The following is a 27,895-nucleotide window of genomic DNA, read 5'->3' as shown; positions in this document are numbered from 1 at the left end:
AACAGTTAAATTGAAAATAATGAGGGATAAGATGAAGTGGACCTAAAGGAAAACTTTAGAAAAGACCAAACACAGGATTTATGGCTATAGAGAGACTGTCCTACCAGGCCCCTCTTCTACATACATAATATGACTCCCATTGTGTTTAAAAACTTAAAGAATTTTTTTATTGTAGTGAAATATATGTAACAAAAACATTTCAACTTTTCTTACGTATACAATTCAGCGACATTAACTACATTCAAAATGCTGTGGTCCAAGCACCACTACCCATTTCCAAAAGTTTTTTAACCCAGTGCCAACCTATTGTATTTTGCAAGGGCTATTGGACTGAAATTGTCTATGATTGGAGACGATATCTCACAACGTGAAGACGACACAACGTTAGAGCAGTCGATTTACAACATGCTCATCCATGAAGAAGCTCTCAGGTGAGGGGAACTCTATTCTCTGGTGAAAGTTGACACTATTGGATACTCTTTCTGTAGATCACAGAGGAAGATGAGAAACAGATGTGAGTGATTTACAAAAAGAATCAGGGAAGAATGAAGCAGCTTATACATTTCCAACGAAACCAGAAATTTCTGAATTTTGTTGTTGTTGTTGCTGTTATTTGCCATCAAGTAGACTTGGACTTGTGGTAACCTTATATATAACAGAACAAAACATTGTTTGCTCCTGTTCCATCATCATGACCTCTGGTATGTTTGAGGCCACTGTCTTCGCTATTGTGTCAGTCCACCTAATTGAACGCTTCCCTCATTTTTCTTGGCCCTCTCCAAAACTTGATGTCCTTCTCTAGCATTTTTGTCTTTCATGTTGATGTGCCCAAAGTAGATGGGTCAAAGTTTCTCGATCCTTACTTTTAAGGAACACTCTGGTTATATTCTTCTAGGACTGATGTTATCTGTTCTTTTGGCAGTTCATGTTGTATTTGGTATTCTTCACCAACACCACAGTTACATTGCATCAATTCTTCTGTCTTCCTTTTTCAGTGTCCAATGTTCCCATGCATATAAGGCAATTGAAAAGACCATGGCTGGGGTAGGAATCTACATCTTACTCTAGGCTAACCATCTCTTCTTCCAGGGAGGTATCTAGGGAAGCTATACACTAAAAGCCAATATGATGATAATCAAAGACAACTGCATTACTGGTTTAGCTGCTGACCAAGCAAATAACCGACACAATTCTCTAGGAAACCATTTGGTGATGAGGCTGAAGGCTAGAATACGGTCCCGGCAGAGGTATTCTGCTAAATGTTTAACAACCAGATTTCCAGGGGAGAGGGGAAAGCCTTGACGTGTAGTGTTTGCCAATTTCCAAGGAGCCAATACTCCCACCATGGGGTATTTCAGGCTACCATAATGATGTCCCTGAACATGGAGTTGAAAAGAAAGAAGTGTGCAGTAGCCCATCATTATAGATTTTCTTCACCCTACCAATCCAATAGAAGCAAATAACCTCAAGAGCATAGACTATAGTAGAACAATTAGAAAGTGATAAGTTTTGAGTATTTATTACCTTTGTTTTTAATATAATTTTTTAAATTTAAGTTTAAATAATTTAGTTTTTAATCATGGTGGTATTGAACAACTGCCTTAGTTTGCTAGTGCTTCTGTAACAGAAATATCACAAATGGGTGGCTTTAAAGGACAGAAATTTATTTTTTCACAGTCTTGGGAGCTAAAAGTCTAAATCAGAGTCTTGTCCATGTCAATTCTTTTGGTGAGTCTCTTTCATAGTTTCTGCTGCCTGCAGACAATCCTTTGCCTGTTTTGTCTTGTAGATGGCCCTCCATGGTTTCTGTCTCCCCCAGTGTGTGTCTTTGTGTCTATTCTGCTGTTTTTATAACTCAGAAGTAATTAGGCTTAGGACCCACCCTACACTGGTATGACTTCATTAACATAACAAAAGAAAACCCCTGTTTCCAAACAATATCACATTCATAGGTACAGGGGTCAGGACTTCAATTCATACCTTTGGGGAACACAATTCAATCTATAACAGCAACCTACTTGCAATTCCTGAAAATTTAACAACCAGTTCTCACCATCTGGTATGAGCTGGCTGCAGCTCACCACTGGGTTCCTGCCATATTCCTAAATTCAGTCTCATGAGACAGCCGGCCACCAGTATTCAGACTGCCTATGCACCATGAGAGAGACTATAAAATGGCACATTCATCATCAGTGCTTTGCATGGGGCTGGCATAATCCAGGGCTAAATTAGTAGCCCTAAACATAGCACCAAGTCTAAGGAAGGCAGCCCAAGGGTCTCTAACTTGTGGCCTGCCCTTAGAATCCTTCTGAGAGAAGAGCTATAGGTCCTTTCTTCTAACCCCCTCAGCCATTGGCCCTATCTATGCATCAATTTCTCTGAAATCTTTTTCATGTTGAGATGAATATATACATCAAATATATCAACAATTCCTTGGATACATCAAGGAATCAAGGGAACCTTAGAAAACGTCAGCAGAAACTGGACCATATTTCATGATGCCACAGCATCGGCCCTTCATGACGGTACTCATGCCTTCTTATTCCCCAGGTCTTGATTTGTTCCACGTTCAGATTTCCCAAAGTAGAGAACTGAATTGAGATGTCTGTCTTCATCTAGAAGGCTTCATCTGTGTTAGGACCTATTTCTCACACCAGGCACTTAATGAACCAATGATTCTCCCTACAGATCATGGCTTTCAACCTTGGCACAACATTGGATTCACCTGGGAAGTTTTAAAAGTACTGATAGGTGGGTCCCACCTCCAACATTTTGATTTAATTGATGTGGGCTGTGACTTGGCCATGGAGGGGCGATGGGTTAAAACTCCCCATATATGGTCAAGGTTGGGGACCAGTGCTAAGGTATGCATTTAACTCACGGGTCAATTACTAATTCCATCTTTTGATCCCAATGGTCATATGATACAAATCAGAACAATTTAAGGGAAAGAAAATGGCAGTTATGAATTGAATTGTGCCTCCCCAAAATGTGCGTCAAACTGGCTAGGCCGTGATTCCCATGTGTGTGTGGTTGTCCATTATTTTGTGATCTGATGTGATTACCCTATGTGTTGTAAATCTTAACCTCTATGATGTTAATGGGACCCCTGGTGGCTGCTAACCAAAAGGTTGGCAGTTCAAATCTACCAGCTGCTCCTTGGAAATCCCATGGGGCAGTTCTACTCTGTCCTATAGGGTACCTATGAGTCAGAATCGAATGGCAATGGGCTTGGTTTGTTTTTTATGATGTTAACGGGGAAAGACTAGAGGCTGTTATGTTAAGGATGCAGGATTCAGTCTATAGGACTAGGTTGTATCTTGAGTCAATCTCTTTTGAGATATATGAGAGAGAAGTGAACAGAGAGGAGAGGGGCCTTATACCATCAAGAAAGCAGCCGCAGGAGTGGAGTTTGTCCTTTGTACCCAGGGTCGCTGCAATGAGAAACTCCTAGACCCAGGGGAAGACTGATGACAAGGATCTTCCCATACAGCCAACACAGACAGAAAGCCTTCCCCTAGAGCTGGCATCCTGAATTCGGACTTCTAGCCTCCTAAACTGTAAGAGAATAAACTTTTGTTTGTTGAAGCCATTCACTTGTGGTATTTCTTGTATAGCCGTACTAGATAGCTAAGCCACCATGTAGCTGTTTGTCATACTGTGGTGGGTTGCATTTTGCTGTGATACTGGAAGGTTTGTCACCAGTATTTCAAATACCAGCAGGATCACCCTTGGTTGACAGGTTTCAGCAGAGCCTCCAGACTAAGACAGACAAGGAAAAAGGACCTGGCAGTCTACTTCTGAGAAAATTGGCCAGCCAATGAATAAGGAAGACCAAAGAAGAATTGATGCCTTTGAATTATGGTGTTGGTGAAGAATATTGGATATACCATGGACTGCCAGAAGAATGAACAAATCTGTCTTAGAAGAGGTACAGCCAGAATGCTTATTGGAAGCAAGGATGGTAAGACTTCATCTCACATACTTTGGACATGTTATCAGAACGGACCAGTCCCTGGAGAAAGACATCATGCTTGGTAGAGAGTCAGCAAAAAAGATGAAGACCCTCAATGAGACGGATTGACACAGTGGTTGCAGCAATGGGCTGAAGCATAACCACAGTTGTGAGGATGGTGCAGGGTAGGCAGTGTTTCATTCTGTTGTACATAGAGTTGCTATGAGTTGGAACTGACTCAATGGCACCTAATAACAGCAACAACAGATAGCTAAAACAGAAATTGGTAACAGGAAGTTGAGTGCTGTTCTAACAGATAACTAAAATGTGGAGACGGATTGAAACTGTGAATGTGAATGTGAAAGCATCTAATAGTAAAAGCCTAGATTGCCTTGAAGAGACTGCTGGTGGAATTATGGATGTCAAAGACAATGCTGGTGAGGACTCAGAAAGAAGTGAGAAGAGTTGTAACACCTGAGGCATTGGAGATGGTAAGAAGCAGCAGCAGAGAAACGGCAGCAGCAGAACCAGAAGAGACTAGCACAAGATAGCATGGGAGCAGACCCACAGAGCAAGAGAGCTGAGTGCCTTTGGGCAAGAGGCTTCCTGGCAAAGTGGGGTTCCTTCAGGCACTTGTCAGTGGAGCTAGGCTTGCTGACCCATGGAGTAAGAGAATTGAGTGCCTTCTGGCCTAGGCTTACTGGCCCAAGGGGCGGAGAGACCAAGGAACTAGGAAGCAGAAGCTAAAGAGGGAAGGATCACAGGAATCAGAGATGCCTTAGTCTCAAAGGGTAGGGCCACGACTTCTGGGGTCTCAAGGGTGGAAGCACAGCTTGCTGGATCTCAAAGGGTGGGGCCACAGCTCCTGGGTTTCATAGAGTCAGGTCTTTACCAACTTGGATCTGGAGTGTGGGGCTGCTTTTCACAAGTGCCAGCAGGATGGAATTGAATTTGCTGCCCAAAGCTGAGGGGAAGGGTCTGCCATGCCCACGGTGTAGAAGAATAGGGCCTGCTGGGGCTGCTGAGAAACTTCTAGACCAGGAAAGATTGATGACTAGGACCTTCCCCAAGAGCCGACAGGGAGAAAAAGCCTTCCCCTGGAGCTGGCACCCTGAATTTGGACTTCTACCCTTCTAGACTGTGAGAATAAAATGTTTTTTAAAGCCATCCACTTGCGGTATTTCTCTTATAGAAGTACTAGATAGCTAAGATACTGGCTATGGCCACTTTGGACACTGGTATAACAGGAGAAGAGGGAGAATAGGCAAGACACATTTGGCTCCAGAGAGTCCCTTAATTTCTATTATCCATATATCTCGTTAACAAATCTCTCTTTAACCAAGCCATCTCTTTTTTGACTGTTTAGATCAGGTCTGTCCAATAAAACTTTCTTCAATGATGGAAGTGCTCTGTTCTGTATTTTCTAGTATGGTAGTGATTAGCCACATGTGGTTGAAATGTGGATAGTACAACTGGTGAACTGAATTTTTTAGTTAATTTTAGTTAATTTAAATTTGAATAGCCACATGTGGCTGCTGGCTATTGTATTGAACATTGTAGGTTTAGTTTTAATCACCTCCCCTTCATATTCATGAACAGATTCTTAGTATTTTTCATATTTTGAAACACAAGGCCCAAAGACATCAACGAGCCAGAAGACCAGCAATCTCTACAGAAGTACCAGAGACAAGTAACAGGTAATTTGCTAATATAGAGAACAATCTAAAGATGTGTCAGCCAGTTCACTGAAATTTTTTTTTTTTTTAACATTGGGAAGACACTTTGAGGGCTTTAACAAACTCAAAATGGATTTGGGGAAGATTAAAAGGGAGTCCCTGGGTGGTGCAAATGGTTAATGTGCTCATCTGCTAACCAAAAATTTGGAGGTTCCACCCAGAAGCACCATGGAAGACAAGCCTGGCAATCTACTTCCAAAAAGTCATCTGTTGAAAACCCTATAGAGCACAGTTCTACTCTGACACACACAGGTTGCCATGAGTCAGAGTCATCTTGAGGGCAGCTTGTTTTTACCACAGTGTACTATGCAGCCTAAATGGGCATACTAAATACTCGTAATTTTAGACAGTATTTCTCAAATGAGTTCTATAATCTTGACACTATTAGATATATTATACCTATTCCCTTTTTATCGTCCATGGAAACTCTACAAATGATTCCTATGGATTTTATTTTAGAGAATGAGTAAAGTAAACTTGGAGGTGAGAAGCCACTTGACTTCATCCAGCTAGTGGGAGGTGTGAGTGGGTATTTGGCTGTATTTGCCTTAATCAAAAGGAGCCGTGTTTTTTGTTTATTTTATCCTAATATATCCCAGTCTTCAAAAAATAGGCAATGGGTTGTTAAGGACCTTGCTCTTTTGAGAAATTTGTACTGTGGTGGACCTGTGCTAAGAGATTTTCCTAGCCTCATGGTACAAGATTTTTTTAAAAACATCACCCAAGTTTAACAATTCTATGCCTTCTAATTGCACACCCTGCCTCTAAGTGCTATGGTTTGAATACTGTTCCACGTGGTGTGAGTAGTTTGAAAGCTGTGTGAGATTCGAAAGCATAGACATGATGTTAGATGTACCCTGATGCCAATCTCTGCTCCCGTGCTTACCAGCTGTGAGGCCATGGGGTAAGTTCATTTGTATTAATATTAATATCTGGCATTGAGTGCAGATAGTTCTCTAGGTACCAGGCTATAGGTACCGGGGTTCATATCAGCTCTGTAAGTTTCAGAGGCTATTGTTCTCCACTTTACACAGGATGAAGCAGACTTGGAGTGGTTGGGTGCCTTTTCACAGAGTTGAGACTTTTCATTATGTCTGCAAATAATACTTGCTCTCCATAAATACACGACAATGAGATCCCTTTTATGTAATTCTTTGTAAACTAATTTCATCAAAGGACAGTATATTGGAGACTTTTCTCATACAGTATATAAATATTTGCTCTATGTAAACAGTCATTGTCCCAGAGCCTGAGCAATGGAAATGGAATCCAGCAGAGCAGGCATGGAGGGTCCCAAGAGTTGATGATCTGCTTCCTACTGGATTGTGGAAATGCTTAGGGGAACAAGGCATAGTCTAGGGTCATTTGGGAGGGTGGCAGGGCACTTAGGAGGAACATATGTTCTTCTGCCTCTTCACAGCTTTTGCACTTATTCCATTTTTGGCCCAACTTTCCTCACCAACAGAAGATAATATCGGCTATTTGAGACAATGTAGAAATTTAGCTGCATTGTTTCCAACCCAAGGGAAATGGTTCTTAGCGCCAAAGCTATAAAACTTGATTTCCCAGAAAATTCTTGGAAATGCACAGGTACAAACTTGTACCTTTGTCCAGATTCAAAAACAACAACCCTATGTTCTAACCACATATTGTTCTCTCCACTACCTGTACTCCCAGTAGCATACATATAACTCAACACCCAGACTCCTTCAAAACATGCCCTTTCCATCAATCTTCTTATGTTCACAACATGTTTTATTTCGTTTTCAGGAAATATTTGTTCAGCAGAGAAGCAACTAATACTTTCCTAATCTCTCATTTGGTATTGAAACAGATTGCAAAAATAATCAGTTTCAGGGACCTGAAGGGAATGTGGATATTGAGTTGATTGATAAAAGCCTAAACAGATACAGGTAAGAATAGAATATGGTGATTATACAAATACAACTCTAATATAAAGGAAATGTACACTATTCATCATTTAAGGTATATGAAATTTTATCAATTATATGTTTATTTCCTGTACTGCGGAGTTGGTATTTTAATTTCAACATATATAGATGTGAGTGTGGCAAGGATTTTACTACCAACTGCAGTATAAAAGGGATGAGGTGGGCAAATCCCACTGTAAAGGGTTGAATTGTGTCGCCTAAAAAAATATGTGTTGTGAATCCTAACCTCTATACCTGTGGTGGAAACCCTGGGGGCGTAGTGGTTAAGAGCTACAGTTGCTAACCAAAAGGTCAGCAGTTCAAATCCATCAGGCGCTCCTTAGAAACCCTATGGGGCAGTTCTACTCTGTCCTATAGGGTCGCTATGAGTTGGAATTGACTCAACAGCAACGGGCTTGGTCGGGTTTTTATACCTGTGGTTATAATCCCATTTGGGAAAGAGTTTTCTTTGTTAATGAGGCAGGATTAGTGTAGGGTGTGTATTAAATCAATCTCTTTTAAGATATAAAAAGACATTAAGCAAGAAAGCTAGGAAGCAAAGATGGGGTAAGATAGATGCCAAGCCACAGCAAGATGAATGAGGAACAGAAGCTGAGAAGAGACAGGAACCTTCTTTCAGAGTGGACAGAGAGAAAGCCTTTTCCTAGAGCCAGCACCCTGAATTCAGACTTCTGGTATCCTAATTGTGAGAAAATAAATTTCTGTTTGTTAAAGCCACCTACTTGTGGTGTTTCTGTTACATCAGCACTAGATAACTAAGACACCCACCTTTATTACCAACTGCTTTGCAAGGATCAGCATGAATCCAATTCCCAGCTAAAGTGGATCCAGGTGTCACCTTTCCACATTTCCATGCCTTATTGCCAGCCATTTCCATGGCAATTCCTCTATCTGACCCTAACTAACAAGTGTTAGATCAGGCCTCATTCCCTGCTATCCTGAGCTGGAGCAAAACATCCCTGACCACCTGAGGCCAAGTCTTTGGCGGGGGCAACCCTAGGCTCAGTAGTCTACACAACTGCCAGCCCTTCAGACCATCTGGTCTCTCTCTCTCTGTCTGTCATCCCCTAGGACTAGGTCACAAGGTAGAAGAACTCTATCTTTCTTCATTGACTGCCCTTGCAGCCTTTCTCTATCACCCAGTCACCCAGAGCTGAGTCTACACAAACTAAATCTGTGCTGCCAATCCCTGCTAGTTCATGGCCTCTGTGGTTTTATTAATTCTCTAGAACAAAACCTGTTGCCTTCTTTATGGAAGCCAACTGCCACGTGTTTCTGCCATGGAGTGGCTGGTACTTCAAACTCCTGGCCTTTTGGTTACCAGCTGAGTGCTTAACCACTGCACCGTCAGGGCACCTAAATTCTCTAGAACAGCTCACAAATTCACAGCCACTGTTAAATGAGTTGAAATTGTCTGGACGGCACTGGGCTTGATTTTTTTTTGGTTATCTATACTTAAAGTTACCCATTTATTATAACCAGAAAGGATACAAACGAAGACATACATCGGGCAAGGTCTGGGGGAGTTAGTGGATGGGGCCCCCATGTCCCCAGGGACATGCTGTTCCCTCCTCCATGCATGGGTGTTCTCACCAATCCAGGGACTTCAAAGAGAGCACCCCAAGGTCCTGGGTCCCTGAGTCATTGAAACCTCAATGAATATGCATGTCTTGGCCTTAATATATAGTTATAATAGATCCAGCAATGACTATGCATGACTGCATTAGGCCCCCTGCCTTCCTGAAGTTAATTTGCCCTGTGGGGGGCCTGTGCATCCTCTCCTCAACTGACTATTTTGTAAAACAAAGGCATCTTGATTGCTCAGGTTATTTTCAGAAAACTGGTCTAAGGGCAGAACCAAGTTCTTTGTCCCACAATAGAATACAGAGAAATTGGAACTCAGAGAGCTTAATTAAATTCCCAGATTTTTCTAATTTAGTAAAATTGTAGATGGATCTCAAACTCTTTCCTAACACCAAAACACTAAATACTACACCACTCTATACAATGTGATTCAGTTTAGAGTCTTGATGGTTCTCCCATCATGATGTTCTCCTCTGGCTCTTTCAGTGTCCACTTCCCCACAGCTGGGTGGTATCTGTGGCCAGCCACAGGCCTGGGCTTTGGTGTCAGGGAGGCGGTGACTGTGACAATTGCGTTTGAGTCTTGGGGTCAGCACCTGGACCTGGCCCTGCAACAAGACAAGCGCCGGATGGTGGCAGGTCCTTTGTTTGACATCACAGCAGAGCCTGTAGGGGCCATAGCCAAAATCCACCTGCCCCACTTCATCTCCCTCCCAGGTAATGTAGGGGGAGAGGAGGTGGTGGGAATTATTGGGCAACATTTTGTACAATTGTCATTGTGGTTCTCCTACAGAAGGTGAGGTTGATATCTCCTGGTTCCAAGTTGCCCATTTTAAGGATGAAGGAATGGTCCTGGAGCAGCCAACCCGGGTGGAGCCTTTTTACGCTGTTCTAGAAAACCCCAGCTTCTCTCTGATGGGAATCCTGCTGTGGATCGCCAGTGGTACTGGTCTCTCGGTCCCCATCACTTCCACCACACTCATCTATTATCACCCTCATCCTGAAGATACTAAGTTCCACGTGTACCTTATCCCCAGTGATTGCACACTAACAAAGGTAAGACTGACTGATTTTTTTTTGTTGTCATTGTTATGAGAACTGTTTTTCCAAGTAATCACCTTGGTCTTTCCAGCCCCTTGTCAAACAGAAAGGACATGAACAGTTTTAATTGAGAGAAGAGTGTATCACCCGCCACGATGTCATTTAATGTGTGCCTATCGTTGCATCATAGGTAACAACCTGTGATAGAAATTCAGTTCTACTGAAAGCTGAGCTTTCTTTTTCTTACTTTCAAGGAAAGGAGAAAGGGAGAGGATACTTGGGGAGGTTTTCAGAAGGAGTAAGATCCAGAGGTATCATCATCATGTTTAAAATTGATCATAGCTGAATTAAACACACACACACTTGAATCATATCATATGTTCTACTTTAAAAAATCATGATTATTTATGCCGTTTTACTTTTTTTTTTTCCTTTCTAATTTCTTTCTTCTTAGGCAATAGATGAAGAGGAAGACAGGTTCCATGGTATGCGTCTGCAGACCTCACCCCCAGTGGAACCCCTGAACTTTGGTTCCTGTTATAGTGTGTCTGGATGCACACACCTGGAAATAGTTCCCAAGGTCAGTAGAATCTGAATTTAACTCATCAGTTTTCACTATACGTTATACTTTCAAAATAACTGGTAGAATCTTGACAAAATGTAAACTTTTTAAAAATTAATGTCAAATATGCCCATTTTAACAATTTAAAATAAAGACAAATAAAATTAATTTTACTACATGTTTCCAAGAAACTAACATAAGCAGACTTAACATTTTGGCCTTTGGTGTATTTATTTTGTGGTTAAAATTTATACATTGTTAGTTCCTTTTTTATATCTGGAGGTTCAACTTGCCTGGCATCGTTGCCTCCAAGCCTGACATCTTGCCCAAGGAAAGCACTCAATATGTGTATATTAGAATCCTTCAAAATTGCAACTTGAGGCTTGAATTTTTTTCTTCAGTTCTTTCAGCTTTAGAAATGCCAAGCGTGCTCTTCCCTTTCAGCTTTCTAACTCCAGGTCTTTGCACATTTCATTATAATATTTTACTTTGTCTTCTGGAGCTGCCCTTTGAAAACTTCTGTTTAGCTCTTTTATTTCATTATTTCTTCCTTTCACTTTAGCTACTCTATGCTCAAGTGCAAGTTTCAGAGCCTCTTCTGACATTTATTTAGTCTTTTCTTTCTTTCCTGTCTTTTTAATGACCTTTTGCTTTCTTCATGTATGATGTCCTTGATGCCTTCCCACAACTTCTCTGGTCTTCAGGCATTAGTGTTCAATGCATCAAATCTATTCTTCTTAAAACAAGTCCACGAGAGTGAAAAAAAAACTACTTGTGTATATTCCACATGAATTTGGAGACCATCTCAAGAATAGAAGTCCAAGCTGCACTGAAGGCATTGGCGAAACACAAGGCTCCAGGAATTGATGGAATACCAATTGAGATGTTACAAGTGCTCACCTGTCTATGCCAAGAAATTTGGAAGACGGCTTCCTGGCCAGCCGAACGGAAGAGATCCATATCTGTATTCATTCCAAAGAAAGGTGACCTAAAAGAATGCAGAAATTATTCAGTGATATCATTAATATCACATGCAAGAAAAATTTTGCTGAAGATCATTCAAGAGCAGCTGCAGCAGTACATCGACAGGAAAGTGCCAGAAATTCAAACCAGATCCACAAGAGGACACGGAATGAGGTATATCATTGCTGATATCAGATGGATCTCGGCTGAAAGCAGAGAATACCAGAAAGATATTTACCTGTGTTTTATTGATTATGCAAAGGCATTCAACTCTGTGGATCATAACAAGTTATGGGTAACATTGTGAAGAATGGGAATTCCAGAACACTTAAAAATGTTCATGAGGAACCTGTACGTAGACCAAAAGGCAGTCATTTGAACAGAACAAGGGGATACTGCATGGCTTAAAATCAAGAAAGGTTTGTGTCAGGGTTGTATCCTTTCACCATACTTATTCGATCTGTACGCTGAGCAAATTTTCCAGGAAGATGGACTATATGAAGAAGAATGTGGTATCGGGATTGATGGAAGACTCATCAAAAAACCGTGATATGCAGATAACACAACCTTGCTTATTGAAAACGAAACAGACATGAAGCACTTCCTGATAAAGATCAAAGACTACAGCCTTCAGTATGGATTACACCTCAACACAAAGAAAACAAAAATCCTCACAACTGGACCAATAAGCGACATCTTGATAAACGGAGAAAAGATTGAGGTTGTCAAGGATATCATTTGACTTGAATTCACAATCAACTCCCATGGAAGCAGCATTCAGGAAATCAAACGACTTATTGCATTGGGAAAATCTGCTGCAAAAGACCTCTTTTTAAAGTGTTAAAAAGCAAAGATTTAACTTTGAGGACTAAGGTGTGTCTGACCCAAGCCATGATATTTTCGATCATCTGTTATGCGTAAAAAAGCTGGACAATGTATAAGGAAGACCTAAGAAGAATTGATTCCTGTGAATTATGGTGTTGGCGAAGAATATTAAACATACCATGGACTGCCAGAAGAACGAACAAGTCTGCCTTAGAAGAAATGCAGCCAGACTGCTCCTGGGAAGCGAGGATGGCAAGACATCGTCTCATATACTTTGGACATGTTATTAGGAAGAACCAGTCCCTGGTAAAGCAGAGTGTCAGTGAAAAAGAGGAAGACACTCAATGAGATGGATTGACATAGTGGCTACAAGAATGAGCTCAAGCATAACAAGGGCCATAAGGATGACGCAGCACTGGGCAGCGTTTCTTTCTGTTGTACCTAGGGTTGCTATCAGTTGGAACTTACTTGACAGTATCTAACAGCAACAACAACAACAACAACAATTTCTTATAACTGGTGCCCTGGCAACAGATATTTCCACACATGTGGTTTTATACCATGTCTGTTGTTATTAGACTATCGTAAGTGAAATTACAGACTCCAAGTGTGTTAACCTATTTTAAAGCTAGAGTATTCCCAAATAGGTTTCCAATTGTTTTGCACAATATAATTTCCAATAGTGAGAATGAGATTGTTCAGCTCATATACCATTTCCAGGATAAAGTATCAAAATTTGTCTTTCAACTTGAATGGAAGGAAAAAGCAAGGTTTCGAACCGGTTCAAACTGGTTCAGTCATAGCCCGTGAAGAGAAACAGGAACACACCCGAAGTTTTCCAATTTGGTAGATTTGGCACAATTCCAGGAATGGGAAAAATTACAGGTCAAAGCCCTGGAATGGGAGACTCACAGAAGGTGTAGTGAGCCCTTTCAGGAGACTGATGCATTAGATTAAATTATTGGCAGGACTGTAGGAGAGCAACACACGTTCAAAGCAGGTCAGTGGGTGGCCATCTTTAAGTAAGCCATCACCATCTTTGACGGGGTCAGTGCTGCGTGGGGGACTGTGCTCAAAATCTGAAGGCATGAGATTTGTTTGTTATGCAATGCCTAGCTGCCCTTGTTCTTTAAGAGAGAGGTTAAGTTTCTAGCAGGGCTTCGACTGTAATTTTTCCTTCCAGGCTGTCTGTCCGGTTCATCATAACTTTAAAAATTTGGATCTGTTCCAGTCATGCTTCCTTGGCCATAATTTAACCAGGCAGAACTAGGTCGAAGCCCTGAAAAAAAAAAAAAAAAACAAATCTTGGTCAGTTTTAAATTCTTTAATTGAAAGTGATTGATCCATTGTATTTTTTTTTTTTGGAGATATATATATATATATATATGTATATCTAGAGAGGAAACCCTGGTGGCATAGTGGTTAAGTGCTACAGCTATTAACCAAGAGGTTGGCAGTTCGAATCTGCCAGGCGCTACAGGGCAGTTCTACTCTGTCCTATAGGGTCGCTATGAGTCGGAATTGACTTGAGGGCAGTGGGTTTTGGTTTTGGTTTTATATCTAGAGATATTTGTATTATAGGGTCCAGGAAGACAAACAGAAAGACTAAGGGTTGGCAAAATAAAGAGGTTTAAGTTTCTATATTATCATTTTTCCTTTTTGAAAACTAAGGCTGAAGTTAAAAAAAAAAAAAAATTTCCCAAAGTTATGCAGACACAAGTTGTGAATCCAAGAGCAAACATCACTTTAGTGTTTTTTTCTAAGTATACCACATCATAAGTATATTATAAAGTATCTATTCTTGGTCTGCTTATAGTTCCCAGTTTCCTTTAAAAACTCTGAATCATCCAAGGCACAACAATTGGTCTCTATTTGGAGCAACAATGAAATAGAGTCAGGAATAAGAGGTGGAAATGGAATGTGTAGCTAATTGCCTCCATAAATAATTGCCTCCTTTGCCATGAGGCCAGAAGAACTGACTGGGGTCTGGATACAATTACATTTTGATCAAAGATTCTGTAGAAGAAGTCTGCTCAAAAGGGGGAAATGCAGAACAGAATTTCAAATTCTCATGGTCTACAGGCTAACTGGAGCCATGCAGGCTGGATGAATTCTTGAAACTATTGCCCTGAGATAATCTTTAAGCCTTAAACCAAAAATATCCCCTGAAGTCTTCTTAAAACGAAACAATAGTTTAGCTTGACTGGTAAAAAATGTCTTCCTTGAGTATTGTGCTCCTTTAAGAATTATGTATATGGGATCAAGGTGACAACAACAACTTGAAATATTAGATATGAATTTTAGGGGGCTCTGCATTTATGTTAATGGGGCAGAAACAATTCAGAAAGGAGGGTGAGAATGGTTGCACAACTTGAAGAATGTAATCAACAATATTGAATTGTTTGTGTAGAAACTGCTGAGATCCCTATGTTTTGCTGAGTATATTCCCAACAACAACAATGAAACCTCTGAATCAACCATTCAAAGCAGGAACTGCCTCTCAGATACTTGGTTGTCTTCTTGGCAAGATACATCCTTGGCTTTTGCAGGACTTGCCATAACCCCTGGTGATACAGAGATGAATAAGACACAGTGTTCCAATGAGAGTAGAATATAGTAAACATGAGCTATGAAATGGAAAATTGTAACATGAGGTGATAAATAATCTTGAGCAAGATAAATGCACCTCAGAATCATCTATCTGAAAGATTTAGAACCAGTTATTTCACTTCTGACAATTTTATTATAATTATTATTTCCCAAGAGCTGTGAGGCCTGCCTCCAACAGGAACTAGACTTGCATCAGCCAAGCTCTTCTTCATTCTATCCTGGCCAGAAAGTTAGCACCAGTTCCCCCACTGCAGCAGTCCCTAGGAATCCTGAGGTGGTGGGGTGCAGAGCAGAGCTATCTGAAATGGCCCTTGGTATTTTCCATTTAGGCCGAGTGAGGACTGATGAGATTCCTTTGACAGGACTCTCACTTCTCTGCAGCGTCTCAGATTCTGTTCTGGAGGGCCTCAAGAACTTAACAGTTTGTATTCAGTTAGTAGCTCAGACAATTTTTTCTCTGACCATGTGCAGTTGAGCCTGAGGATACTCCTCCTTCTATGGGATAATTATATTTTCTCAAATCGTAAATGTAAAAGTCTGTTGACATCTCTCCATCCATTTAGCCTTCAAACGGCCATGGGATGTATGAAGAAAACAGAGATTAAATTCCATTGGCTTGTCCATTCTAGGGAGCCATTCTTTTCTACCCTCCACTGCTTCAAGATAAGTGGTATGCTTCCTCTAGGAGCTGAAATTATCCTACAGAAGCCCTGGAGAGATCCAGCCTTTCTCTAAAGTCTATGCTGGGCAGATGAAAGAACCAATTCAACTGAAAATTACTGACAAAAGTCTTGGGAGCCTGGTCTGGGAGACTTTGGTGAAACCAGGTAGGTAAAAGTATGAGGATGGATTTTTTTGAGAAGGAAAATCCATGCCCTTCAATCTGTGGGTGTAGTGAAGTGGATCAAAGGAGATCATGTGTTTCTGGTCCCATCCCAGATGAGAAAATTAATCTATTGTCAGTTTATATGTAATGGGAGTGAAAAAAAAAGATGGCGGCAATGATTCATATCTAGGGAGCGAAATGTGCAAGTGTGCCTGGGAGTGGGAATGGGCATTGGTGTGGAGAACAGAACCACTCATGCCTAAGGGATAAAGAATGGGTGATACTAATTATAAAAGTCAGGAGGAGTGTAAAGGCCATTTAATTCCATATCCTGCACAACTTTATAATGTCCTCTAAAGTCACATTTCTGATTTTGTAGTGCTATATGCCTTTAGACAATCTGATGATCTGTAAGATGTTTTATCAATGCAGACAAACCCAACATTATAAACACAATTTTGGGAAGTTTAGTAACTCCCGGACCCTTGCCATTGATTTCCTATGGGCTCTCAAGTCCCAATGATCTCCTGTGCATCCTCAAGTCCCTGGATAAACAACCAAAATTTTAATACAGCATCCTTATAAAAGCCACCCTCTGCTTGAATACCTACGATGATGGAGAAATAAATACCTCTAAAGTAAAAGCTTATTACCTTGAGCAATATTATACCTGAAATAATTTCTCTCAGGCCTTATCATGAGAAGGACATTAAAGTAAATTTTTTGTTGTTGTTTGTTGTTAGTTGGCATCGAGTTGATTTTGGAAGCAGATTGCCAGATCAGTCTTTGGGGTGCCTCTGGGTGGTTTGAGCTGCCAACCTTTTTGCTGGTAGTCAAGTGCTTAACTATTTGTGCCACCCAGGGACTCCAAATTAAAAATTAGCAGAGGGCTATAAATTGCTTTAACCTTTGAATAGTAATATGGGAGCAAAGATTAAATTTGAAAATTGTCCTATGATCCAGGAAATCACTTTAAGAAATCTATAGAATACAAGCACCTGTACCTAGGGAAGAAGTATGCAAAGATATTCCTTGGAACATTTTTGCAGTGGGAATAAATAAAGCCCACCTGAATACACAACAATAGAGGAAAACCTTCCATCGACTTAAGATAGTTCCCAAATTTCAGTACTATAAAAAATGTGCCGGTAGTATCAGATTAAAAAAAATTTTTTTTTTCAAGTTTAGTCATTTAATATGGCTATTTCCCTTTTTTTGTTTGTTTTTATTGTGCTTTAAGTGAAAGTTTTCAGAGTAAATTAGTTTCTCGTTAAATAATTAATGCACAAATTGTTTTGTGATATTGATTGCCAGCCACAGAGTGTGTCTACACTTCTCCTTTCTCAACCTTGGTTTCCCCATTTCCATTTGTCCCGTTTCCCTGTCCCTTTCTGCCTTCTCGTCTTTGCTTTTGGGCTGGCGTGCCCTTTTAGTTTCATATACATGGTTGAACTACCTTAATTATTATTTGTTTTATAGGCCTGTCTAATCTTTGGCTGAAGGGTGAGCTTCAGAAGTGACTTCAGTATTGAGTTAAAAGGGCGCCTGGGGGCCATACTCTTGGGTTTTCTCCAGTCTCTGTTAGACCAGTAAGTCTGGTCTTTTTCTGTGAGTTTTAATTTTGTTCTACATTCTTCTCCCGCTCTGTTTGGGAACTTCTATTGTAATTATTATTGCAGAGCAGTCAGTGGTGGTAGCTGGGCACCATGTAGTTGTTCTGGTCTCAGCCTGGTGAAGGCTGTGGTAGCTATGGACAAACCTTTCCCTTGTTTCTTTGGTTTTCTTCATCCTCCTTTGGTCCAGCTGGGGTGAGACCAGTAGATGGCTGCTCACAAGCTTTTAAGATCCTAGATGTTACTCATCGAGTATGACGTAGAGCATTTTCTTTATAAGCTATGTTATGACAACTGATTAGACATCCCCTGAGACCATGGTGGCCAGCCCTCAGCCCAGTAACTTGGTCCCTCAGGGAGTTTGGATGTGCCTATGAAGCTTCTATGACTTTGCCTTGGTCAAGTTGTGCTGACTTCCCCAGTATTGTGTATTGTCATACCCTTCACCAAAGTTCCCACTTATCTATTGTCTGTTGCTGTTGGTAGGTGCTCTTGAGTCGGTTATGACTCATAACAACCCTATGTACAACAGAACGAAACAGTGCCCAGTGCTGCGTCATCCTCGTGACCCTTGTTATGCTTGAGCCCATTGTTGCAGCCAGTGTGTGTATCCGTCTCATTGAAAGTCTTCCTCTTTTTCACTGACCATCTACTTTACCAAGCATGATGTCCTTCTCCAGGGATTAATCCCTCCGGATAACATGCCCGAGTTATGTAAGACTAAATCTCACCATCCTCGCTTCTACAGAGCATTCTGGTTGGAATTCTTACAAGACAGATTTGTTCATTCTTTTGGCAATCCATGGTATATTCAACATTCTTTTCCAGCACCACAATTCTCAGGCATCAGTTCTTCTTCGGTCTTCCTTAATCATTGCCCAGCTTTTGGATGCGTTTGGAAACACCAGGGCTTGGGTCAGGCAAGCCTTTAGTCCTTAAAGTGATGTCTTTGCTTTTTAACACTCTAAAGAGATCTTTTTCAGCAGATTTGCCCAATGCAATGCGTCCTTTGATTTCTTGACTGCTGCTTCCATGGGTGTTGACTATGAATCTAAGTAAAATGAAATCCTTGACAATTTCAATCTTTTCTTCCTTTATAATGATCTTGCTTATTGGTCCAGTTGTGAGGGTTTTTGTTTTCTTTATGTTGAGATGTAATCCACACTGAAGGCTATATAGTCTTTAATGTTCATCAGTAAGTGCTTCTAGTCCTCTTCACTGTCAGCAAACAAGATTGTGTCATCTGTATAATGCAAGTTTCTTGATAAGACTTCCTCCAATCCTGATGCCCTGTTCTTCTTCATATAGTCCAACTTCTTGGATTATTTGCTCAGCATACAGATTGAATAAGTATGGTGAAAGAATACAACCCTGATTCACACCATTCCTGACTTTAAACCATGCAGTATCCTCTTGTTCTCTTTGAACGACTGCCTCTTGATCTATGTGCAGGTTTCTCATGAGCACAATTAAATTGTCCTGAATTCCTATTCTTAGCAAAGTTATCTGTAATTTGTTATGATCCACACAGTCAAATGCCTTTGCACAGGTGAACATCTTTCTGGTATTCTCTGCTTTCAGCCAGGATCCATCTGACGTTGGCTATGATACCCCTCATTCCATGTCCTCTTCTGAATTCAACTTGAATTTCTGGGCTTTCCCTGTCGATGTACTGCTGCAGCCACTTTTGAATGATCTTCAGCAAAATTATGTGATATTAATGACATTGTTCCCTACTTTCCGCATCACCTTTCTTTGGAATAGACATAAATATGGATGTCTTCCAGTTGGTTGGTTAGGTCTCTGTCTTCCAGATATCTTGGCATGATGAGTGAGCACTTTCAGTGCTGCATCCATTTGTTAAACATCTCAATTGGGATTCCGTCAATTTCTGGAGCCTTGTTTTTGCCGGTGTCTTCAGTGCAGCTTGGACTTCTTCCTTCAGTAGTGTTTATGTTTCTATCACCAAGGCCATATTTTCCAGCTACCGAAACTTCTTCTTTGTTTCCAACTTTCACATTCCAATCACCAGTAATTATCAATTTGTGACTGCAGAATTTGGTAAAAATCTTCAATTTCGATTTCTTTGGCCTTAGTAGTTTTCTAGTTAGTGTTTTCCCCTCCCCACACCTCCCTCTTTCATAACTGTCAAAGATTGTTTCTTTCTGTATAGAAACATTTTCATGTGTTCTTATAATGGTCTCATATATTATTTGTCCTTCTGTGACTGACTGATTTCACTCTGCATAATGCTGTCCAGATTCATCCATGTCTTGAGACGGTTCTCAGATTCATCATTGTTCTTTATCATTGTGTAGTATTCCATTGTGTGTATGTACCACAGTTTGTTTATCCATTCATCTGTTGATGGGCACTTAGGTTGCTTCCAACTTTTTGCTATTGTGAAAATGCTGGGAAGAACATGAGTGTGCATATGTCTATTTGTGTGATGGCTTTTATTTCTTTAGGATACATTCCTAGGAGTGGGATTCCTGGATCGTATGGTATTTCTCTTTCCGGCTTTTTAAGAAAGTGCCATATTGTTTTCCAAAATGGTTGTGCTATTTTGCATTCCCACCAGCAGTGCATAAGTGTTCCAATCACCCCCCAGCCTCTCCAACATTTGTTATTTTCTGTTTTTTTTTTTCATTCATGTCAGTAATGTCGGGGTGAGATGGCATCTCATTGTGGTTTTGATTTGCATTTCTCTAATGGCTAATGATCAAAAGCATTTCCTCATGTGTCTGCTATCCACTTGAATGTCTTCTTTGGTGAAGCATCCGTTCATATTTTTGCCCATTTTTTAATTATTTGTCTTATTGTTGTAGCGTTGTTGGATTTTCCTGCAGATTTTAGAGATTATACCTTTGTCGGATTTGTCATAGCTAAACATTTTTTCCCAGTCTGTAGGTTCTCTTTTCACTCTTGGTGAAGTCTTTTGATGAGCATAAGTGTTTAATTTTTAGAAGATCCCAGTTATCTATCTTATCTTCTGGTGTTCGTGTAATTGTAGGTTGCAGTTTATATCCTATTTATGCTATATAATAGGGCCAGTTTTCCATGATCTTTATAGTTTTTTGTTTTATATTTAGGTCTTTGACCCATTTTAAATTAGTTTTAGTTTTTTTTTTTTTTGTATAATATATGGTATTGGTCTTGCTTCATTTTTTTACAGATGGACATCCAGTTTTGCCAGCATCATTTGTTAAAAAGACTGCATTTTCCCATCTAACTGACTTTGGGCTTTTTTCGAAGATTAGGTGAGCATAAAAACAAAAAACAACCCATTGCTATCGAGTCAATGCCTAGTCATAGTGACCCTATAGGACAGAGTAGAACTGCCCTGTAGGGTTTCCAAGGTGTGCCTGGTGGATTCGAACTGCTGACTTTTTGGTTAGCAGGTGTAGCACTTAACCACTATGCCGCCAGTGTAGGTGACCATAGGTAGATAGATTTACATCTGGATTCTTCATTCTGTTCCGTTGGTCAATGTGTCTGTCATTATAACAGTACCAGGCTGTTTTGACTACCATAGCTGTATAGGAGGTTCTGAGGTCAGGTACTGTGAGACCTCCAGCTTTGTTATTCTTCTTCAATAATTCTTAACTTATCTAGGGCCTCTTTCCTTTCCATATAAAGTTAACAATTTGTTTTTCCATCTCTTTAAAGAATGTTGTTGGTATTTGGATCAGGATTACATTGTATTTGTAGATTGCTTTAAGTAGAATTGACATTTTCAGCATGTTGAGTGTACCTATCCATGAGCATGGTATGTTTTTCCATTTGTGTAGATCTCATTTGGTTACTTGCAGTAGTGTTTTGTAGTTTTCTTTGTATAGGTCTTTTATGTCACTGGTTAGATTTATTCCTAAGTATTTTATTTTTTTAGGGGCTATTATAAATGATATTGTTTTCCTGATTTCCTTTTCATAGTTCTCTTTATTGATGTATAGAAATCCAAGTGATTTTTGTACGTTTGTCTTCTATTTTGCTACTCTGCTGAATCTTTCTAGTAATTACAGTAGTTTTCTCGTGGAGTCTCTTGGGTTCTATATGTATCGTATCATATCATGTGTGAATAGGGTTAGTTTTACCTCTTCCTTACCAGTTTGGATGCTCTTTATTTCTTTTTCTTGCCTTATTGCTCTAGCTAGGACTTCCAGTACAATGTTTAAATAGGAGTGGTGTTAAAGGGCATCCTTGTCTTGTTCCTGGAAGCCCTGGTGGTGCAGTATTTAAGAGTTTGGCTGCAAAACAAAAACCCAATAGTTTGAATCCACAAGCTGCTTCTTGGAAACCCAATGGGGCAGTTCTACTCTGTCCTATATGGTCACTATGAGACTGAATTGACCTGATGGCAATGGGTTTCATTTTGGTTATCTTGTTCCTGTTCTCAGGGGGAGTATTTTCAGCCTCTCTCCATTGAGAATAATGTTGGCTGTTGGTTTTGTATAGATGCCTTTTATTGTGTTGGGGAATTTCCCTTCTATTCCTATTTTGTTCAGAATTTTTATCAGGAATGAGTGTTGGACTTCATCGATTGCCTCTTCTGTGTCAATTGAGATGATCATGTGATTCTTTTTTGTTCTATTTGTGTGGTGGATTATGTCAATGGATTTTCTAATGTTCAATCATCCTTGCATACCTGGTATGAATCCCATTTGGTCATGGCATATTATTATTCTTTATATGATGATGAATTCTGTGGCTAGAATTTTGTTGAAAATTTTTGCATCTATATTCATGAGAGATATTGGTCTGTAGTTTTCTTTTTTGGAGGTGTTTTTGCCTGGTTTTGGTATCAGGGTTATACTGGCATCATAAAATGAGTTCAGAAGTATCCCTTCCTTTTCTGTTATGAAATAGTTTGAGTAGTACTGGTGTGAACTCTTCTCTGAATATTTGGTAGAATTCACCAGTGAAGCCATCTGGGCCAGAACTTTTTTTGCTGGGAGTTTTTTTTTTTTTTTTAATTACCTTTTCAATGTCTTCTTTTGTTGTGGGTCTGTTCAGATTTTCTACCTCAGTTTGTATTAGTTTAGGCAGGTAATATGTTTCTAGAAATTTGTCCATTTCCTCTAGGTTTTCAAATTTGTTGGAGTACAGTTTTTCATAGTACTCTGTAATGATCCTTTTTGTTTCAGTTGGACCTGTTGTAATGTCCTCCATTTCATTTCTTATTTGGGTTATTTGCTTTCTCTCCTGTTTTTTTTTTTTTTTTTTTTTTTGTCAGTTTGGCCAATGGTTTGTCAATTTTGTTGATTCTTTCAAATAAGCAACTTTTGGTTTTGTTGATTCTTTCTATTTTTTTGTATTCTCTGTTTCATTTATGTCTGCTGTAATCTTTACTGGAAACCCTGGTGGCATAGTGGTTAAGAGCTATGGCTGCTAACCAAAAGTCCTGCAGTTCAAATCCACCAGGCATTCTTTGGGAACCCTATGGGGCAGTTCTACTTTGTTTTTGTTTTATGAGTCAAAATCAACTCGACAGCAATGTTTTGTTTTTTTCTGGGGGGGGGGTTGATAATCTTTATTATTTCCTTTCTTCTGGTGGCTGTGGGCTTCTTTTACTGTTCTCTTTCTATTTGTTTGAGTTGTAAAGCTAACGTTTTGATTTTGTCCTTTTCGTCTTTTTAGATGTGTGCATCTCTTGCTATAAATTGACCTCTGAGCACTGCCTTTGCTGTGTCCCAAAGGTTTTGGTATGATGTGTTTTCATTTTTGTATGATTCTAGAAATTTTCTGAATCTATCTTTGATTTCTTCTATTACTCAGTGATTTTTAAGCAAAGTGTTAGTTTCCATTTTTTAATTTTTTTTCCCTTGCTCTTCCTTTTATTAATTTCTATTTCTATGGCACTGTGATCAGAGAAAATGCTTTGTATTAACTCATTGTTTTGAATATTGTTGAGGATTGCTTTCTGGCCTAAGATGTGGTCTATTCTGGAGAGTGTTTATATACATTGGGAAAGAATCTTTAATTTGCTGCTGTTGGGTGGAGTGTTCTATGTATATCTATGAGGTAAAATTGGTTGATTGTGGCCTTTAGATCTTCTGTATCTTTGCTGAGTTTCTTTCTAGATGTTCTGTCCTTTACCAAAGGTGGCGTATTGAAGTCTCCTGCTATTATTATGGAATTATCAATTTCTCTTTCCCATGCTGTTACAGTTTGTTTTATGTATTTCGAAGCCCTGTCACTGGGTGCGTAGATATTTATTATGGTTCTGTCATCGTGGTGGGTTGCCCCTTTAGTCATTATATAATGTCCCTCCTTGTCTTTTATGGTGGATTTTGTCTTAAAGTCTATTTTATCTAAGGTTAGTATTGCCACTCCTGCTCTTCTTTGGTTGCTGTTTGCTTGATACATTTTTTTCAACTGTTTGATTTTTCATATATTTTTGTCTTTGTTTCCAAGGTACGTCTCTTGTGGACAGCATATTGATGGGTCATGCTTTTTTTTAATCCATTCTGTCATTCTTTGTCTCTTTGTGAGTGCATTTAAGCTGTTTAAGTTCAATGTGATTATCAGTAGGTATGAGTTCATTGCCGTCATTTTGTAAGGCTTTTTTTTTTTTTTTTTGTGGTGCTGACATTTTTTTGTTGTTTGTTCCTTTTACTCTCCTGGGCTGGCGTGGGAGCAGTGTGGCAAGGTGAGGCCAGGCATCCGGAGGTCCACACCAATCCCACATATGGATATGGTGTTCTGTATGCGGGGGTGGGGAACAGGGAGCATGGTCTGGGAGTCCAAGTGTCCCTGCCAGTGCCACTTAGGGGTGTGATGCTTGATGGGGCTGGGCCATTGGGTAGCATGGGGCTGAGTCCAGTGATCAGAGGCCCACACGCTCAATCGTGTGGTGCTGTGCAGGCAGTGTAGAGAGGCAGGAAGGAAGGGGGGGAGGATTTGATGTGTGGAGCTAGGTGGGAGGGAGAAAGAAAAGAGAGAAACAATAGGGAAAAAAATGGTGGTGTGGTGGGAGCCAGTGGGTGGGGGTAGGACAGACTCTCGGAGGCTGTGTGCTTGGGGCTGTCTAGCTCAGTGTGCAGCATGGCCTGTCAAGAAGGGGCAGAGAGAGTGCATGGGGCTAGGTCAGAAGAAGAAAGAAAAAAAGTAAAGAGAGAGAAGAAACAAACAAACAAAATATGGCACTGAGGGAACCAGTTGTTGGGGGCGGTGTGGAACTGGGGTGGCGATGAGCTGGTGTCTTTCTCCCAGAGACAGAGGCAGCTCAGGGGGCTAAGTGGGAGGGAAAAGGAAAAGGAAGAAAGGGAAAGAGAAAAAAAAATACATGGCACTGAGGGAGCCTGCCAATGGAGACAGGGTGGACCTGGGGCAACAGTGAGCTGGTGTCTCTCCTGCCAAGTGACTGTGGCCCATTGGAAAGTGGCAGAGGCAACATACGGGCAGAAGGGTGAGGGGTGGGAAAGTTGTATGTCTGGTTACTGAGTGCTGTGTCTCCCACTGGGAGCTCTGTGAAGTTGTCTTCCTGTACTCCCTGTCTGGGGTCATTGCTGGCTGTGCTCCGAGATGGCGAAGCTGTGCTGCATTAGCTGATAGGGGACCTCCACTCCTTAGCCCTGCTGGTTCTCTGTTCTCTGTCAGTTTCTTCTTCCATTTGGTGCTTGATCTAGTTATTTATCCTTTCATTTGATGCTTAGGGTTCCAAGACTGACATTTACATCTGTTTTACTTAGTTTTTCGGGTCTTTGCTGCAGAGTGATGGCATGGTGCTTTTGTCTATAGCAACATGTTGGCTCCGCCTCTAATATCTCACTTCTAAAATGCCTTTATATAGACTATACGTTTATGTAAGACAGTGTGATATAATTTTTTGTAGCCATCGTATTTTCTAACATTGGCTTGCAAATAGAAACTGAAAGAATATTGGAAGGAAGAAATTTCTTCCTTCCTCTGATAAATTTACTTAATGGACAGTGAGTGAGCCTTTACTTAATAGGGCTCCAGAAGTATATTAAGATTCAAAACAGGATCCTCACCTTATAAGCAGGGAATTAAATGACTTCATTTGGCCGTATCAAAGACTAGAAAAGGTAAATAATGGTTTATGATTGATTTTTATGTCATCCTCCAATTTCTCTTTTTCCTAGTGGATCTCCAGCTTGGTGCCACATCAGCCCCACCCACTTTCTCAGGTCAGTGAAATGTTTTCATTTAAACCAGAGGGATGTGTTTCTGATTTGAGGACATCTTTGAGTGGCCTCATCACACAGCAAGAATTCATTCCTTCCATCCTCGTCAGTTACAAAGACCAACTAATTTCAGAGACAAACACAACAAGTATGATTTACTTAAGCAAGGGTGTTAGTGTGAACTATCAGACAGAAGAGCATGCAACAACAAATTACTGCGGAAAAAATCTTTCATCTGGAGAACTATAAGTAAAAGTAGTTCTGTATGACTGGAACATAAATTATTAGGGGGACAAAGCAAACATGAGACTAGAGAGGCAGGCAGGAACCCAATAGCAGAAGTCCAAGAAAGATGTTATGAATATTGTGGACTTTGGACTGAAGGCAAAGGAGAATCATGAAAGGTGGATAACAGTTTGCCGACTCCTCCAAACATTGTGTGTGACTGATTGTGCATTGTCCTGAGATAGAAATCAGGGAACTGAGATTGGAGACTGTTTTAAAAGTCAAAATCTGCCATTTCCAGGGAATTGGTTAATATAACTGGAATTGGTATGTAACAGAGAAAGAAATTATTTATAATAACGGATCAAGATTCTGAAACATAAAATCTATCACCTGGTAATAAGTGAATGCAGGTCTTCAAATACTTGTATTCCTATACCGTCATCTCCATATTCATTTTAAAACTCATACAAGGCAGCCATCTGCAATGTACTGTGTGTCTGTGAAACCACTTGTGTGGCAAAAGACAGAGGTCAACTGCATTTGACTAGAAGTATAAATGGAGTATCTTGGCTCAAGTGAGTAAAAGGGCAAGAGGTGGAACTGACTTCATTATGAGGCTGATCACTTGGATCACAAGATGGTTGTGATGTCACACAAATGTGTTATGGCTCCATGTCTCCACCTTGCCTTCCATAATGTTGGCCTTTTATTCAGTCTCCACACAGTCAAAATAGCAAGCCCCATATCTCATGAGAGACCACCCAGGAGAAAAAAGAGCATATTCTGACACCTCCCAATAAAAAGAAAACTCCTCGAGGTGTCACACTGGCTTGGATGTAAATCTCCAGTGACTTTTTCAAGATAAATCTGAGAATTAAAAGAAATTTCCATCGTTTCAGTAAGCTGTTTGCATTATAGCCCCAGATGAATGGGCATTCATCATCTCTGTCATTGTGGTTAACAAAAAGTTTTGAGAGGCACTACTGTACATAAATAGTAGAAAACTAAGATGCAAGGAAGTGAAATGGCTTGGCAAAAGCTACAAATATATTAAGTATGGGAACCAATATAATCCCTGAGTCTGCATGATGGAAAAATCCCATGTTTTCTATCCAGGGTGTCTCTGTTTCCCTGTGTTCAGCTAATCAGTTGAATTTCCTTCTCCAAGTATTTGTCAGAAAAGCCTTGAGGGCAGGGAACCAGCCTAATCCATCCCCATCCATCTAACATTATGCACAGTTTCTGACAATTTATGGGCTTGACGATGTTTGTTGGATTGTTAGAGAGATGAATACATGAATGTACAGCAATATGGAGTCCAGTCTAAGGTTTAAACAAAAAACTAGGAAAGGGGAGGCTGTCCAAGCTTGTAGAGGAGAGAAAGGAAATGAGGAAGGCACATTCATTGAATGCACCTGAATTCATGGACCACTGTCAATGGACTATTTACCCTGTAAGTACGTGAGTATAAGACAAGCAACAATATCCCCAGCCCAGATAAATGACCTTTGGGTGGGTATATGTCCTGAATCCCATAAGTGATATGTTTCTCTCAGAGTTTGAAACCCTTTCTCCCAACCAGGAGCAGCCTTTGTGAAGGAGCACCACCGGCAACTCCAAGCCAGGATGGGAGACCTGGATGGGGTGTTGGATGATCTTGAGGACAGAGAAGTCCTCACCAAGAATGAGAAGGAGCTGGTGGAGCAGGCACAGACACGGCGGAGGAGGAACGAGACCCTGTTAAGGATGGTGGAGAGCAAAGGGGACCAGGCCCTGGAGTTGCTCTACGGGAGCCTCAGTGAAAGGGACCCTTACCTAGTATCCTACCTCAGGCAGCCAAGTTATTCCTCATGA

General features: G+C 40.4%; 1 protein-coding gene across 1 annotated transcript; it reads left to right on the top strand.

The window, feature by feature from the left end:
* Positions 1-415: 415 nt before the first annotated feature.
* Positions 416-27,895, top strand: LOC126086243 (caspase recruitment domain-containing protein 8-like). The gene is given in 9 exon segments (XM_049902408.1): positions 416-431; positions 7,462-7,498; positions 7,500-7,604; positions 9,714-9,943; positions 10,020-10,282; positions 10,722-10,847; positions 15,913-16,054; positions 25,772-25,816; positions 27,624-27,895. Coding segments are annotated over 9 exon segments (1,236 nt in total).

This window comes from Elephas maximus, chromosome 11 (assembly GCF_024166365.1).
Source record: "Elephas maximus indicus isolate mEleMax1 chromosome 11, mEleMax1 primary haplotype, whole genome shotgun sequence".
Classification (NCBI taxonomy): Eukaryota; Metazoa; Chordata; class Mammalia; order Proboscidea; family Elephantidae; genus Elephas; species Elephas maximus.
This window is presented reverse-complemented; position numbering and strand designations above follow the sequence as displayed.